The sequence below is a fragment of the Neodiprion fabricii genome, chromosome 7 (assembly GCF_021155785.1).
Source record: "Neodiprion fabricii isolate iyNeoFabr1 chromosome 7, iyNeoFabr1.1, whole genome shotgun sequence".
In the NCBI taxonomy this organism is placed as follows: Eukaryota; Metazoa; Arthropoda; class Insecta; order Hymenoptera; family Diprionidae; genus Neodiprion; species Neodiprion fabricii.
This window is the reverse complement of record NC_060245.1, coordinates 3,587,135-3,603,109: the sequence shown is the minus strand read 5'-3', so window position 1 is coordinate 3,603,109 and position 15,975 is coordinate 3,587,135. Positions and strand designations below refer to the sequence as shown.

The 15,975-nt window shown below is 38.9% G+C and overlaps 1 protein-coding gene across 1 annotated transcript in view; it reads left to right on the top strand.

Annotated features, from left to right (window-relative positions):
• Window positions 1-15,975, top strand: part of LOC124186440 (synaptogenesis protein syg-2-like) — a 222,259-nt gene that overhangs the window by 189,464 nt on the left and 16,820 nt on the right. The window contains exons 8-12 of the mRNA XM_046578176.1: window positions 2,520-2,729; window positions 7,373-7,527; window positions 10,033-10,177; window positions 10,263-10,393; window positions 10,647-10,806. Coding sequence (XP_046434132.1) covers window positions 2,520-2,729; window positions 7,373-7,527; window positions 10,033-10,177; window positions 10,263-10,393; window positions 10,647-10,806 — 801 coding nt within the window. The remainder of the gene's footprint in view (window positions 1-2,519; window positions 2,730-7,372; window positions 7,528-10,032; window positions 10,178-10,262; window positions 10,394-10,646; window positions 10,807-15,975) is intronic.

Sequence of the window (15,975 nt, the reverse complement as noted above, 5' to 3'; positions counted from 1 at the left end):
TCACTTATTTCACGACTACCTTTTCATCTCTTTTTTCATTTCTGCAAAATTGATATTGAGCCGATTTCGTAGGTCGTTTAAACGCTAAAGTGGTAAATTCAAACGTTCACACACTTGATTGAAAAAAAAATCACTTTAATTTTATAATGATTCAGAGCAAGAAAATTCTCGGATTATGAGAAAAAAAAAAACCCTAACAACTAATATCCAACATTTTCATTTGTACAGTTTTACTCTTGAATCTGAATTTACTTAGCTACTTCCAACACTGAATTAAATATGAAAGCATTATCTTTTACATCAATTTAATACCCTGTTTAATCGGGTTTGTTTTCTATTATTCTCTGCCTCTCTTTCTCTTTAGCTCATAACGGGTATATGCAGTCGTAGTGTAAAAAAGCCACAAAACTAATGTTGCAGGACGGAGATACAGATTCTCCATTAGGATATAAACAGCTGTTAATAAAAAGGCATTACAGTCGGCGCGAAAACACGGTTTCGTTCCTCGCAAGCTCGGGCTTCCGATTCCTACAGTGCAGGGTAAAGCTCCGCGTATATATCCGGTTCAGGGGGACGGAGCAGGGAGAGGGAGGGGAAAATGATCACGATGCAACGCTTGTTATTTCACGGCGTTAAAATGTATTTAAAGTAAACAACTTAATCTCGGCAAGGTACCTTCTCCCATCCTTCCCCTCACCCACACCATCAGCCATTCCAATTCCTACGGTCCTCCAGCTTCGCTACCACGTACCGAGTGCTGCCAAGGCATCAATATTCATTGCCCGTTGCATCCCAGGCATGCCTTTAATGCAACGTGGATTTTCTTCATTTTGTGTATGTCTATTCGTTCGCTTATTTGGTTGCTGTTTTTCTTTTTATTCTATTTTAATTTTTTTTTTTCTGGTTTTTATGGCTTTTTTCTCTTGTTTTTACGCGTTCGTTGATCTTTTTCCAACATTTTTATCTGCATATTTATTGGAGCTTTCTATTTAAGTACCTATAATGGAATTTTCTAGATTATCAGATAAGAATGTCAATTAATAATCGATTTTCGATGGAATCGATTATTTTTTTTTCCCCTGTTTAATCGGGTGTAATAGATTATTTTTCAAACTCGTTTGTATTTTCTCACGATCGATTTTAATTATTATCAGTGTCTTATTTACTAAGTATCTATTTTATACACGAGTAACACGAAGTACAAATTATGAAAAAACTTTTCAACGATTATGTTTCAGCTTTTCCAAATCGATGAATAATTCTATGGAGAATTTTTTTTAGCAAATATATTTTCTTCGCAATTTCGACCCACCTTTCACCTTCACTCCCTACTTCCTTATCTCTGAATCAATCATACTCAAAATCAGCCAACTTTTTACGAACACAGGATCGCTCTAACGAGTTTGATTATCATTTTCTCACTTCGGTATGTTGTGTGGCTGTGTGTAATTAGTCCTGATTGTCGCGTGTCGTTAATACTCACCAGGTATAATCTCGAGGCTTTAATTCCGCGCAGCGAGGCCTCTTTAGCCTGCTCGAAAATTACGGGCTTCGCGTACTTAAGTGGTCTCGACTACTGCTGCCTGACCTACTCCAACCCCTTTCGACTCCTTCCTTGCAGCTTTTTGCATACACAATATGCTCGTTGCATCGTGCAATGTGAACAAATCTCAACCTGGTCACTTATAATCATGAATCGCCATTTTTATTGTTACTATACTCCGTGTTTTGCAGGTTTACTCGCGCACGTTATTAGCGTTAAATTTTTCTACCAATATCTCTGTATAACATTCACGCAGACATTAGTTCTCGGTGAAATTACTTAGATTATCACAAAATTCAATAACAATACGCTAACTAGGTATCACGTTTTTATTATAAAATTTTATAATTAGGCAAACTCGAATTCGCAAATCATTTCGACTCCTTCTAACCCTTTCAAAATTAATGTCAACGTTTTTCAAATTCTGTTGTCTGATACTGCTGAAACTTAACAAATCCGCTTTGAGTCCTTTTTCAAAGAATCTACAGGACAAACCGAAAAAAAAAAAATCGAATCTATTTAAAACGTGAATAAAATCCAAACGCGTCGATCGATTTTAAAAAACTTTTTTGTGCTTTAAATTAGAAGAATAAAATTTCGTTCCACGTTTGAAAATCTAAAACATCTCAATTCTTCAATGAGATACACGTTTTTGAAAAACGAATTTTCAAATCAAGATGTGACTCAAGTTGAACATTCTTAATTATTAATTTTCTATCATTCTCTCAGCGACTTTGCCAAAGCCTGTTTTTCCGAAGCGTGTATTTCAGCAAAGAAAGAAGATTTTTTTTTGTATATTCAACCGCAAAATTGAAGGTCTATTCTTCTAGTATCGAGGAAAAACAAGTTTCTGAAAATCGTTTGACGCGTTTGGATTTTATTCACCTTTTAAATCAGTTCAATTTAAGAAAAAAAAATTCTTTACTGTTTCCTCATCCTGTGCATAATTGTTGATTGAAAAAATTTTTACTTTCAGGTCGACCTCAGCCTGTTGTGAGATGGTGGAGAGGCGAAATGCTTCTCGACTCTGAAGAGGAGGCGAGCGAATCTTCTTCGGGGCCCCGAAGAAATACTTTGGTCGTCACGATGCTGACCAGGGCAGATTTGCACGCAGAATTCACCTGCCAGGCGTCGAACAACAACATCAGTCAACCAGTTTCAGCGTCCGTTCGAATCGAGATGTACCGTGAGTAGTTTCTATACCTTAAAAATTCGTCTTCACGAATATTTAAAACACGTTCCATCGCTAAATACTAGCTCTTTCAAGTGTATAAAATAAGCGTTTATTGAATTAAAGTATTGGCTGCCCGAACTTGTCAGGAATTAACAAGTTCTACGTTTATTAAACGATTTTTACGAAATTTAGTACAAGATCCTACCTTTTCATCTATATACATATCCTGCTGAATTATTTAAAACATTTCGAATAAGAATGTCTGACAAAAATCATGAATTCTCATCACCACCGAGGATTTAATAATTGTACAAAGTTCTCGTTAACTTTGGTATGCAATATCAGTAGCTTTTTGTGAAATTGAATTTGTGACAATAAGTTGAGAAAAATGTTCGCTCTCCGATTCATCCTTTGGTTTCGTCTTCTTTCATAGCAATCGAGTTAGAATTCTGGACTTTTGTAATTTCATCAGCTTAATTGTTATTGCTGATGTTTTCCGAGGAGAAGGAGTCGAGTACACTTAGTTTTTTTCTTCCCTTCTTTCTTTCATCTCTCATCTCGCACTTTTTGCCCCGAAGAGTCGAGTGGACGGAATTTCATTATTTGTTGGCCGTCAGGAACGGCCCGCGGGCAATCCGGCCAGCCTCCGGGTATTATAACCAATCGATTAGGGTGCTAGTTGAATAGCAGTGCGGGCAGTGGTCGGCCTTTACCTACCTTTGCGAGAATCGGGCATCGTACAACCCGCACGATCGATTTCTGTCTAAATTGGAAAGCCGATACAAGTCATTAGCAAGGAATAGCATCGACTTGAGATTGGATTTGCGGCTCAGCGTCGAGGTAATGGGATACGGAACAACCGAGATACGGATAAAATAAGGCCCCTCCATTCGCTAGGTGAAAAATCAACTGCAGGCCACGACAATACACTTCGCGTGTCTTGCAACGAGCCTGGAATCGCCATTTATCCGAATTAAACCAGTGCTGCAAAAAGAATTTCCCGTATCATTCGGAATTATGTCGGCAATTTATCGTTAAAAATCTTAGGTTTAATGTTCAAATATTTGGTTTACAAAGTTTCGATGAAACTTCCAAAGTATTTCGATTAGATTGTATTAATTGTTTTGCCAATTTATTGGTTGAGGGATTTTTTTACTCGAGGAGTTGTTCTTTCAATAAACGTATTTCAATTCTAAAATATCCGTTATTTAGTCATTTTTAATTTGATATTCGAGTATGGCATTCCCGATTAAATTTGTATTCAGATAGTTTGGAATTGAAGTAAAGTATGGTACTTGGTATTTTTTTTTTTTTTTCATTTAAAGAGAACGAATTGTACAAATTTGAAAACAGTATGAATTTCATGAACAACATTAACCTGAGCTTACGTGTAACAATGAAAAGGAGCAAGGAGAAAACCATTAAACGATGGATTGTTTTACAGATAATAAGTCAAAAACACTACGAAACGAATACTATTTTTAATTCGTGTATCTATTTAAAAAAATCCAATGATTTATGGTTTTTGTATTACTCACCAAAAAAAAAACTGCGAACATCACGATAAGGTAGAAAGCATTTCGGCACAACGATGTCAATAAATTAACGACGCAGGTGAAAATTATGAGACGAGGTAGAGCTAACGGTGTTGCGTGGGAAGGCGGAAATGAGGGTGGAGGTAAGGGGCGAAGAAGTACGAGGAAGCAGGCACCGGTGTCTAATGGAGCTTTACTAATTAGAGGGCAGTTGGCTGGTAATGGAGTCAGGCCAGTGAAATTGGGTAACATGGTGGTCCTGATTTATACGGACGAGGGAGCAACGGCCATGATTTCGCGCGGTTACTGAGTTACGACGCGGTTCATTTCTCGAAACCCAAAGAACGTGACACTCGGTAGCAGCTCTGATACTTTTCGATCCCCTTAAATCAGCCGATTTTTTCCCCTTCAATTTCATGAAAAACCGTGGAAACCGTCGGTCCGTTTCGTTGGCGCTCCACCCGGTGGCGCCACTCGCGCGTCTCTCGCTTCGACGCATGCGCAAATGGATCGCGTGACCTCACCGGCGAGTTTTACAAGCCGTGAAAGGCGGACTGGTTCTTTGCAGCTATCCTGGCTTTGCGGAGCTTTTCGAGAAGGGGGGAAACTTGGCGGATGGAAGTGGGATGAGTGCAGAAAGCTGAGAGCCCACTCAGACTCTGTCGAGTGAACGTCACGTGACCCCTCCCCCCCGAGGCTCATCTAGGAGCTTCGGCACTTAACCGTTGGCCTCGAGGCTGCCCTGATATGCGGAATAAATCTGCATTTTTCACCGGGTCGCGCTCTTCTTGCGGTTTTCAAATATGCGTGTATTAATTAACGACGGAGCTTTTTTAATACTCGTGATGAGAATCGGCACACCTTGTTCATCGCGTTTATTATTCCGGTGATTAACGGCTATTGACATTGTATGTGAAATGAAAACAGAGGGAAGGGTAATTTTAGCATTTGCTTTATGCATATTCTTTCAGAATTTCAAAGTAACCCTATTGCCGATTTTTCATACTTGCATTTGGTGATCTTCAATTTTATCCGATAGACTACGTTTTGAAAATACAAAACTTGAATAACAACTTCCGGATTTGGCAGGTATTAATTATGAAGTAGATTCCAAAGTTTAAATAGTATTTTTGGGCATTTTTGAGTACAGAATGATTCCAGTCAAGTTCTAAGTCACTTGAAACCAATCAAAGTAACGTGTTGTGAACTGATTTTCGCAGTAATCTAAAGCTCGTCAAAATACATTGAATGAATGAAGCATTTGAAAGCTCTTCTGAATAGTGCAAAGTTTATTTTCGACTGATTTCAGGGCTTGTAAGGTTTCTACCGATACTTCAAAAGCCTTCAAGCTTTTTTTCTAAAGTCACACACAAGAGTCTATTGAACTTGTGATTTGTTCTAAAGTTTTTCAAAGTATCTCAAAGCCTGGTGCCGTACTTCGCAATAATCACGACTCTACTAAATAAGTTTTTTCAGCTTTACGAATCTCTTTTAGAAGTGATTGGAAGTACTTTTGAATCTATTAAATTCCAACACAGTATTTTCCAAACTTCTCAAGTCCCTCGAATAGATTTCAGCGGAGCTTATTACAGTGTGTCGGGGTTATTTCAAGCTCAGTTGACTCGTTTCGAGTATTTCAAATGCACGAGGTGTTCCAAAAATCCCAGAGTTTCGAAGTTCTGCATTCTCGGTTTCCGATCAAACCTCATTTCCGTCTTCGCGACGATAGCAAAAAAAGAAAAAAGTAAAGGACAAGTGCCCTTACAATCAGACCTCCGGCTTAACGAGGTGCTCGAATCTTAATATCTACTGAGTTCGTATTATAGGCCGCAGTCAGCGAAGAGAGAGCCCGAGTTGAGGAGCAAGAAGAATAAGAAAGGGGGTCGGGCGATTTTCCTTCGCCAAGTGGAGTTCAACTTTTCCCTTAAATTTTAAATTCATAGAGAGAATTACTATTTCCCTTTTTATTCTCGGGGCAATTTTAGTCCTTCCTCACAGCAGACTGCTTTCCGTTTATTCCTTCGTTCGTTTGTTCGTTCGTTCGTTCGTTCGTTGGTAGCGCATCGTTCGTCTCACTGCAGTTTCACTGAGGCGGCAGCTTGGTGAGCAGCTGCACGAATGAATATATTCATAATGGGACGATTCATTAACTGAGATGAATCCTGCACCCTCTTTTCCCTTCGATGCTCACCCTGACGAAGCTTCAACGTTTCCTCTGCCGCTTCACGGAATACGCAAACCTGCCACCAGCTCTATTGCAGTTTTCAACCTTCACCTGCTTAGCCAAAATGTGGAAGTCGAGGATTTTTCGTGATACACCATTTTTTTTTTTTTTTTTAAGCATATTTTTTTTTTGTCAGTGATGCTTCCTGCGACATTTTTGAAGTTCCACTTAAATACCATATTTAAAACTGAGATACACAAAATTGAATAAATTAATAAGTGTTTTTCCAACGAGCTCCAGTATTGACCTTTGTGAATGGTTTGTTCAAATTTGAAAAACCGGAGTTTCCTACTCTTTCGCGAATTATTTTTCATCTGTATCATCTATCATAGAGTTCTCGAATTTATCTAAACATTTTTGGAGAGGAATTATCAAGGTAATCAGATGCGGAGCTACTGGAAAGCGGGGTCGTGATAAACGAGCGTTACTTGTTGATTTTCGGTCGTTACAACGCAACGCGTCAGTCCTTAAGCTGGAAGCCGTTGAACTGCCCTTACCGAAACTTCTTACAAACGAGAAGAAATATCTTCTTATCAAGAATCTCTGAAAACGAAACCGTTTATTAGAATCCGTAAGAATTTCAGTGGGAAGAAAAAATTTCAAATCCGCTTGTTATCGTCGAAAGGTGTGAAATTTATGTCTCACTTTATTTCAAATTACTGTCTGATGTAATCTGAGAATAACAATATTCCAAATCTTTTGCATCACTTTCACAGCGGAATTTTTAGACAGTTACAAGCAATTTTATTTCACTGCTCAGTAGATAATAATAATATATAATAAAATAATCAGCGGAGAGATTCTTCAATCTTGCAGTATAAGGCTTATTAATTATTCTTTTATTCCACTTGAGAAAAATTTCTGCCCCACGTTCACTCCAAATATTTTGTTTGCAGTGAGACCAATGAGTGTTCAGTTGCTCGTTAGCGATTTGGCGCCCCTCAGTGCTGAAAAAAAGTACAGCATAAACTGCATGACATACGGATCAAGACCACCGGCTAAAATCACTTGGTACCTGAACGGCAAGAGCTTGGACAACTACTCGGATACGGTAAGACACGATTGGTCAAAATTATGAACTAACAGTGAAGCAAATTCTCAACGTATCGTTAAAATTTTTGCAAATTTGAGACACTTCACCAATCGAGAATCAGAAGTATGGGATGGAATGAATTATTCAGACTCATTCACTGTGGCAGGTTACCTTCAAGCTAGAATTGCAATTATTTTGTGAAGACTTTTTGAAGGTTCAAAGAATTAACCCTCTGTCTGTAGACTGAGTCTTTCAGGGAACAATCGATTTCTGAATATCAATTTTTATGAGCAATATTTTGCAATTTTCGAGTCTTCCAACTTTTGAATAATGTAATAGACACTTTGAGGAAATACCCTGATCTTTTCCGATTTATTGAAGGTCTAAAACTCTTCGAAAAAGTTTACAGACATGAGGTTGATTCGGAATTCTAATCTATAAAATCTGACCCAAAGACCCCAGCGACCCAAAAAATGCTCAGGCACAGGAATATTTGTGTACGTGTCATTTAAGGTTTGGGTTATTTTTTATCGGTCAAACCGCCATTTTTTAAAGGATGATTCGGTATACTAAAACTTCGATACCTGATTCAAAAAGAGCATTCGAAAAAACCCCTGTATGTTGAATTTCATCAAAATCGGCTTTACGGTGCTGAAAAATCGGGGTGAGTAGCGCTGAAATATGCTGAAATAAATGTTGGAGTATAGCTGGATTTTTCGGAATGACGAGATCGTTTCAAAATCGAATACTTTCACCGCTGGATTGATCAGTTTTTGAAAAACTACGATTTTTTTTTTGTCCCTGTTGTTAAAAAGCTCATCTAGACAATTCCGCTTATTCGTAAAGGTAGAAAATCACGAAACGTTAGCGGCTAGAAAATTTTTTGTAGCAAATTTCCTGCTATCGATGTATTTTAGAACGTCCTGTAGACAATCGAGCGATGCATAAGTGGGTAATCGGTCGAGCTTACGGGGCGAATCGTGGAAGGTGGTATCCAGACACGGAAGGGAAGAAGAGGAGGGAGGGAGAGGGAACCGGGAACGTCTGTAAGGTAAAGTGCTGCTGTTGCGGGATTCGCTAGGAGTAAGAAGCGAGCAAAATAATAGCGAGGCGAGTAACGTGAAAGCGGCGGCGGTGGATGGCGCCGAGCAATAAATCTTTTGGCGTGCGAGAGAATGATTGTCCTGTTTGGTCCTGCAGGTCTATAGGTATAACACATAAAGTCTAGGCTGCCTGCTCGCACGAGCTGCGAGTCAATAAAGATATACTTTTAATCCTCGGGAACCGATCGCTCCGTCCGTAACGAAAACGTCTTCATTGCCGATATTGCTTTGAAATATGCTGCAAGCTCGAGATATATTCTTTGCTAACAACCACTTTCACTCAAGTTGCTCCCGCAAGACTTCTGTATTTTTATTGCTCTTATACAGAAGTACTGATTGCTGTTCAGGTTAAGCTTTAGCCCCTCAATATTTATTTCTTCATATTTCAGCGCTATTCACTCAGTTTCTCCAGCACCGTAAGGTCGATTTTGATGAAATTCAGTATTTAGGAGTTTTTTCGAGTGCTCTGTTTGAATCAAGAATCGAAATTTTGGTACATCGAATTATCCTCTACAAAATGGCGGTTGGACAGATGGAAAATGACCGAAACTTCACGTGACACGTACAAAAATTTTACTGTAAACATTTCTCCGCCAACGGGATCAGATTTTGAAGATGAAAATTCCGAATTTGACACTGCTTCCCGAATAGTAGAGAGTTGGATGAGCAAGACCCTAATCAAAATGTACTTTATTTGCATAAAAATTGTATCTGCCGATATTTTTCGAACACTGATTTAAATTGGGAGGCAAATTTTTGCTATTTGGTGGATTAGAAGGAGTCGAAATGTGCTCCGATATTTATCAAACTTTGATTATATTTCAAGATCAAATACGTTAATCGGCGAACTTTGTACAGAAACTATTTTACGGCAAGGTTGGCGAGGGGTGTCAAAGGGTGACAATATTGTTAAAGTTGACGTTGGCCCGAATTGAGGGATGAAAATTCGTATTCCCCAATTCAAGCCATCTCATTAATTCTTCGTATATATATATACACAGCTATTCGGAAAACTTGGGCAATAAATATTCCAGGTTTGATAGCAGTACGTCATAATTAGACGAGCAAATGAAGCCGAGACACGCTCGTCCGGAGATTTATTGGCTCTGGGTCCGGAGTAATTCCTTTCCGATTGTCAGATCCAGTTCTCTTTGTATCATTATAATATATACATATATACGTTATGCCTACGCGGGTACTGCAAGATTTAACCGTCAGATCGTATTGACCTCTGGACGTAGTTGAGCTATTAGTTATTCTTCACTCCATGACTATTTGCCCCTGTTTCGCTCTTCGTTGAATAAAATCGATCACCCGCAAGCTCGAAAGCATGCAACTCGAGGAAAGACGATTGGTGCGGAATTTCAGGACTACAATAACCGCCATTTAAATACGAAAATTCCTCGTTTATACTCCGCAGATATCGCCGGACACGAACATGACCATGTCGACCCTCAACTTCAAGGCCACGCTCCAGGACCATAAAAAGAAGCTGACCTGCCGAGCCGAGAACAACAAAGTTCACGGAGGCGTCGACGAGGCCAACTGGGAACTGGACATTAATTGTAAGTACATCAAAGGACCAAACCCTGAAGGTTATCTGCTCCACTGGTTGACCATACTCAAATGCTTCCTCCTTCGGTTCCACAGTCGTCCCTGTTCTTCGACTTGAGCTTGGATCGAACATGAACCCCGAGGATATCGAGGAGGGTGACGACGTCTACTTTGAGTGTAAAGTCCACGCGAATCCCGAGGCTTACAAGGTCGTCTGGAAGCACAACGTGAGCTTATAGAAATTTTCTAGTTGTTCTAGAAAAGTCTTTGCAAATTTGAATTTCTGATTCGAGTTCATTCCATCTGGTGTTGCTTTTTTACTGGGCATAGTGTAGAATCAACGATTTCCTTTGTTCTTGGACACCTCGACCTGGAACAAATTGAAGTTAACGTTATTCACAGAGGAGAGAATTCTTTCGGAGTCGAGGTAATTGTTTACGACTACCTATTCATATACCTTCTTGAATTTCTGCTCCGCAGGGAAACGTTATACAGAACAACGCGAAGAACGGCGTTTTCGTTCAACGATACGACCTCGCTTTCAGAAAGGTGAACCGCTCCCAGGCTGGCAATTACACCTGCGTCGCAAGCAACGTCGAGGGCGATGGTACCAGCAACAGTGTAGAGCTGAAAATAATGTGTAAGTAACATTCACGCTCCACGAATTATTTACAGTAGTTTAATAATGTTCTTTACGTATGAATACTCTTATACAAGATGAGATTTTCGAACCATTTAAAATGGATATAATCCATAAGCTTCAAGTTGTTGGTGAATTATCTCGAATTTGCTTCGATGGATATTCAGCTGAATTGATTGGAATGTCAGAGCGTGGTCATTTTAAAATCCAAAATAGGTATGAAAATCACGCGAGATGTTGCGGAAGGATCGTAAAAGCTTTTGCAATTGCACGAAGCCGAAAGTTCTTGAGAAACTATTGAAATCATACGACTGAGTCGACTCCAAACAATTTCTTTTTTTTTTGCTTACGATGATATATTAATGGAAAAGAAGAAGTAGTTCGAAAATTGTAAAATCATAGGGTCCTGAATGTAGAATATTTCAGTAATATAACTGATAATCCAACGAAGCGAAGAACGTCAAATTAAGCGAAAGTGAAGTCTCGAAAAATCCGTTCTTTTTATGCAAAATCAGGCGTCCCAGAAATTCTGTGCCGAGTAGAAGATTACAGATTAACCACAAACCGGAAACCAGAAAAAAAACGAAAGCCAAAAGCTTCTCTCTTGTCTAAATACCTGAGCTTTGTTCTGATTGTAAAAGGGATAAACCGGCCAAGAGTCTGGATCGCGGGTTTGATGTGGCGAGTTAATTCCAGGGATGGCTAGCGGTTTCCGTGTCGGTATTAGATAGGCCTTGGTGAAAGGATGAGGGAAGAGAAAGGTGGGATTGGGATGTGTGCCCAGAAATGCCTTGAGGCTCGTGTTGATCTTGCGAATTATTAATTTGCCACGAAAATGCGGAAACTAATTCATCCTGCCTCAACTCCGCTCCTCTGTCTGGCGTGCGTCTCCCGCGGGACAAGGGTGCGGCATGTAGGCAGGTGAATACACACACACATCGTGCCCATACACACCGCAAAACCGGAAGCTTTGGCCATTTTCCGCAAGCTCGATGAAATTTATTAACTACGATGAACGATGCGTGCCTTACTTTCCTCGGGGAATTTTTATAATTATCTCAATTTTAACTCCTCGTTTACAAAGTGTAATCTCTCTCTCTCTCTCAGTTGTAATGGTCAAATATTTGCGGTATGTCCTTATTTTATGTTAGTTAGTCTGTTCCGTCGTTCGTGAATGTCGAAGAGACCTGTTTTGATCACACTAAATGTTGAAAATCGATTCTCTCCGTCATTTCAAGCAACATATAAACATATCGATATATTTCTAGTATTTTTGGTTTCCGGTTGACAATAAGACTCGCGCATAATTGGCAGGTTGAAACAGCGTAGTCATTAGCGCGTCGTGCGGCATTGAAGTACATGTTGTTGGATCCAGGTTGCACGGATTCGAAGCACTTGGAAATTGGCTTCTCTCTGTAACTATAGACACGAGATCCTTGACGCGAGACTCTACCGGGATCCTTGACGCTGCTGGATACATATAATCGCAATTTAGGGGCGGAATGGCGTTCCGAAAACCGCCAAAGACGATCCGCGAGCACTTGAGCATCTCCTAGAAGCGGAGACACTGCGCACTTGATTGCATACAGAATCCAAGAGCGCCCATCTGGACGAAATTCAGATCCCGGTTTACATCAGACGGCTGCGAGCAATCCGATGCCTTCTATACGAGATAGCATAAAGCTGAGAGAGGGTTTTCAAATTTATGGGGGAAGTTACGGCAAAAAAAATATATTTGCAGTTTTTTCCATTTTTCCCCGTATCGATTTTGGCCCTGAGAAAATTCGTGGAGGTCGTAAACCTTCAATTTGTAGGAATCTGCATTATACTGCAACTCTTGAATTGAATATAAACAAATCGTCTACTTTGAATGATAGTTTGATGGTAGTGATAGATTTTTCAATAAATTGCCAGTTCAAATTTCGTAACCTTTCATAATATTATAAATCCGTCTTTATTCAATCGTACGGCAGATAAAAAAAGTTTTAAAAATTTTGCGATAGAAGCTTTGAAAAATACGCAAAAAAGAAAAACTTGAACATGATTAGCTCATCAGAATTTGACAAACGATACAAATTTATTCAAAGTGTATAACGATGTAATCAACAGAGTAAACAAGTTTATAAACAACCGGCTACTTATTTAAAAATTACCAATTCAATTCTAATCGATCAATTTCATTTACATTCTTCAGATCCTTGTATGCAAACACATTTTGGTCTCATGAATTTTTAAACCGGATTGTAATTGCTACTTGAAAAAATTTGTCAAAACCATGCAAAACCATCAAAATTATACGTCCAACTTTAAATTCTACGTGACTATCGGTGGCATAAATTTTGATGTCTTTTTCCAAAAATTCCGTCCATAAATAGCTCGGAATCTCGAAACTGCGTAGCGTACAGGTGTTGTCTGAAACAACGGTCGGAGGCAACGGCGGCGACGAGAAAGGACAGGTGTAGAACAACATTCGACAAAATCGAGTTAATTAAATTAACTCAATTACCGCGGGATAAGCAAGTAACGCCGGTTGTTTTTCAGCGCTCGGTGGAAAGCGGAAACAATGGAAAGTGTAGCTACTACCGCCGGGTTGTGGAGGAGATGTAATATCCGAGATTTGCATGAAATTGAACCTGCACAATGGCCGCGCTACCCTCAGTCGTTGCCGTACAGGAACAGAACTGGGGTATCTAGCGAATTATCAGATAAAACTCAATTCTCCATTACCGAAAAACGGTGAAGTAAACGCAGTTTTATCAGAAAGGTACGACCTGCCTAAAAAATGGCCACGCAAAATTCTTATGCAAATTAGCTCCAGGTAGAATTGGCTGGATTTTTAGTATGCTGTAGTACATATCCACCAGATGAAAAGTTCTCATAAACACAAGTCCCAAAATTTAGTACTTTTCGATATACAGGCTTCGGCAGAAAGGTGTACAGATTTTTTTATGCCTGTGGATTTCCTGATTTTCATGAATTACAAAGCTTCAAGGGGACTTGAAATCAAACGAATCGCTCAAAAAACTGCACGGTTGATTCTCAAAAATAAGAAGATAAGATAAGAATCATGTATTTCGGAAACTACTGATTTCTGGGACTTGTGTCTACGACAAAATTTCGATCTTGAGCCAATTTCCGTAAGAATTTTTCGGGGTCCTTTGAATCGTCAAAAATACCGTTCATGTGAATTTTTGGATGACTATTTTTTTTTTTTTTTTTTCAACCACACGACGCATTTTGACCTGCTCGTTTGCGTAACGTTGGTAAAACGAACGATATTACAAACGACGCGCGATTAAGCGAAACTCCACGGGCAATTATTACGACCGGCGAACTAAATCTCCCGCCCTTTTTTTCCCGCGCGCGGGAAACTCGCTCGCTCATCTGTCCGGCAGCTGAACTGTCTCACCGCAAACCCTGCGAGACCTGCCCGAAACCACCGACAGTAGGGACACATCGTCACCAAGAGTAAGCGTCGCCCATTAAACGTCGGCCCTGTTCACCGCCTGTAACGATCGTATTGAGAACATAACCTGTACGCCCTGTCCCGGCAATAAAGATCACCTCGTTTGCCATTTATGGGTACGGAAAGGGCCGGCGTTTTTTCAAATTTTCACCATCGCTTCGGGTGGGATGTGCTTTTACCCTTTGGGAATTTATGTGGAACTCGTCGTCGACGCAATTTTTGAAAATACCAACGTGCTTTGTCACTCTGACGCATCGTCGTAGTGACGCTGAATTTAACGCCGTTTGAACTCTCTGCAGTTATTTACCCTGCAGCTTGGCGTTGACTGAATCTCTTTAGCGTTATTCTGTATCAATTATTTATTTATTTATTGCATGCTGCTGGAATGAATACGTAATACAAAGTATATATCCCGACATGGTACCATATAAAGGCACTCGTATTCAGGAATGAATTCAAAAACTAGCTTATTACTAAAACTTTCCTGACTTATCAGAGAAAAAACAATTGATTCGTAAGACAACTCTAACAATTTTTTTTTTTTTTTGTTGCGACTCCACTTACTTCATTCCATACAATATTTTACGATAAATTTTTTTAGTTTTTCCTTAATAATATGCAATTTCCTATTTATTTTATTGTTATTACAAACGATGAGCTTTGAATCTCAACTGATCCGAAGTTTGTCAAGTTTGAAAAATTTCAATATTAAATTCTGAATGTAATTGTGCAAATTCACAAAATCGCGATCTTAAATTTGTCAAGTATTTTTTTAGTCTTCAATCATTTCAAGTTCAGCGTTAAATTTCTGTTTCATCCAATCGTTTTTTTTTTTTTTTTTTTTGTTTTTTTTTACATCTGGTATCAAATGGGGATCAATCATAAGGTGTTGAAATAAACACTAAACGCAGAGCAATGTTGGTTTCGAAAAATTTTTTATCTCTTGTTTTTTTTTTTTCTAATCACGTGAAATGGATTTTTTCTCGATTTTGATCAAGGAAAAAACTGTGACGAAAAATGACTTGAGCCCAGTTTTTCTCATAACTTATTACTGCATTTTCTTCTGCCAGAAAAAAAGATTGTACATGTATTCGGCTATACTTTCTACTATCGTGTATAATATTATACGTAAGCCTCTGCGAGGGATATCCGGTGTCGTATTATTCGGCTAATGCAATTTTTCTACATCCAATATTCCTCGACGCAGGCGTAAAAGTATATAATACGTATCATATTCAGGCTAGGTATATTCTTCGATGCGGGCTTATCCGAATACTATATGCGGGAAAAATACCTCTGAAGAAAAGCGTCAGTTTCAGTTCTGGAAAACGTCAGTATACACTTCGTTAACTTGAAACGAGAAATCCCGCAAGTATTCGATATCCACTCGGATATAATGATGATAATAATAACGTATCTCCGTAAATTATAAAAAAAATAAGCAGTCAAATAGATGGTGAAGCAAAAAATTCTATCATAAAAAATTTGACAAACATTTCTCCAAGTGTTATTCCTTTGTTCAAAATTTTCTTCAAAGTAATTTTGTATAATAATATTCAAGAATATATAATGAACCTTAGATTTACATTGAAAATTATTTCGATACTTCTCAAATGAAACAAATTTTCCTCTCTGAAATGATTCAAAAAACTCATTAAATTCTTACTCGTATCATTTATATAAAATTCCAACAATCGTTGAAT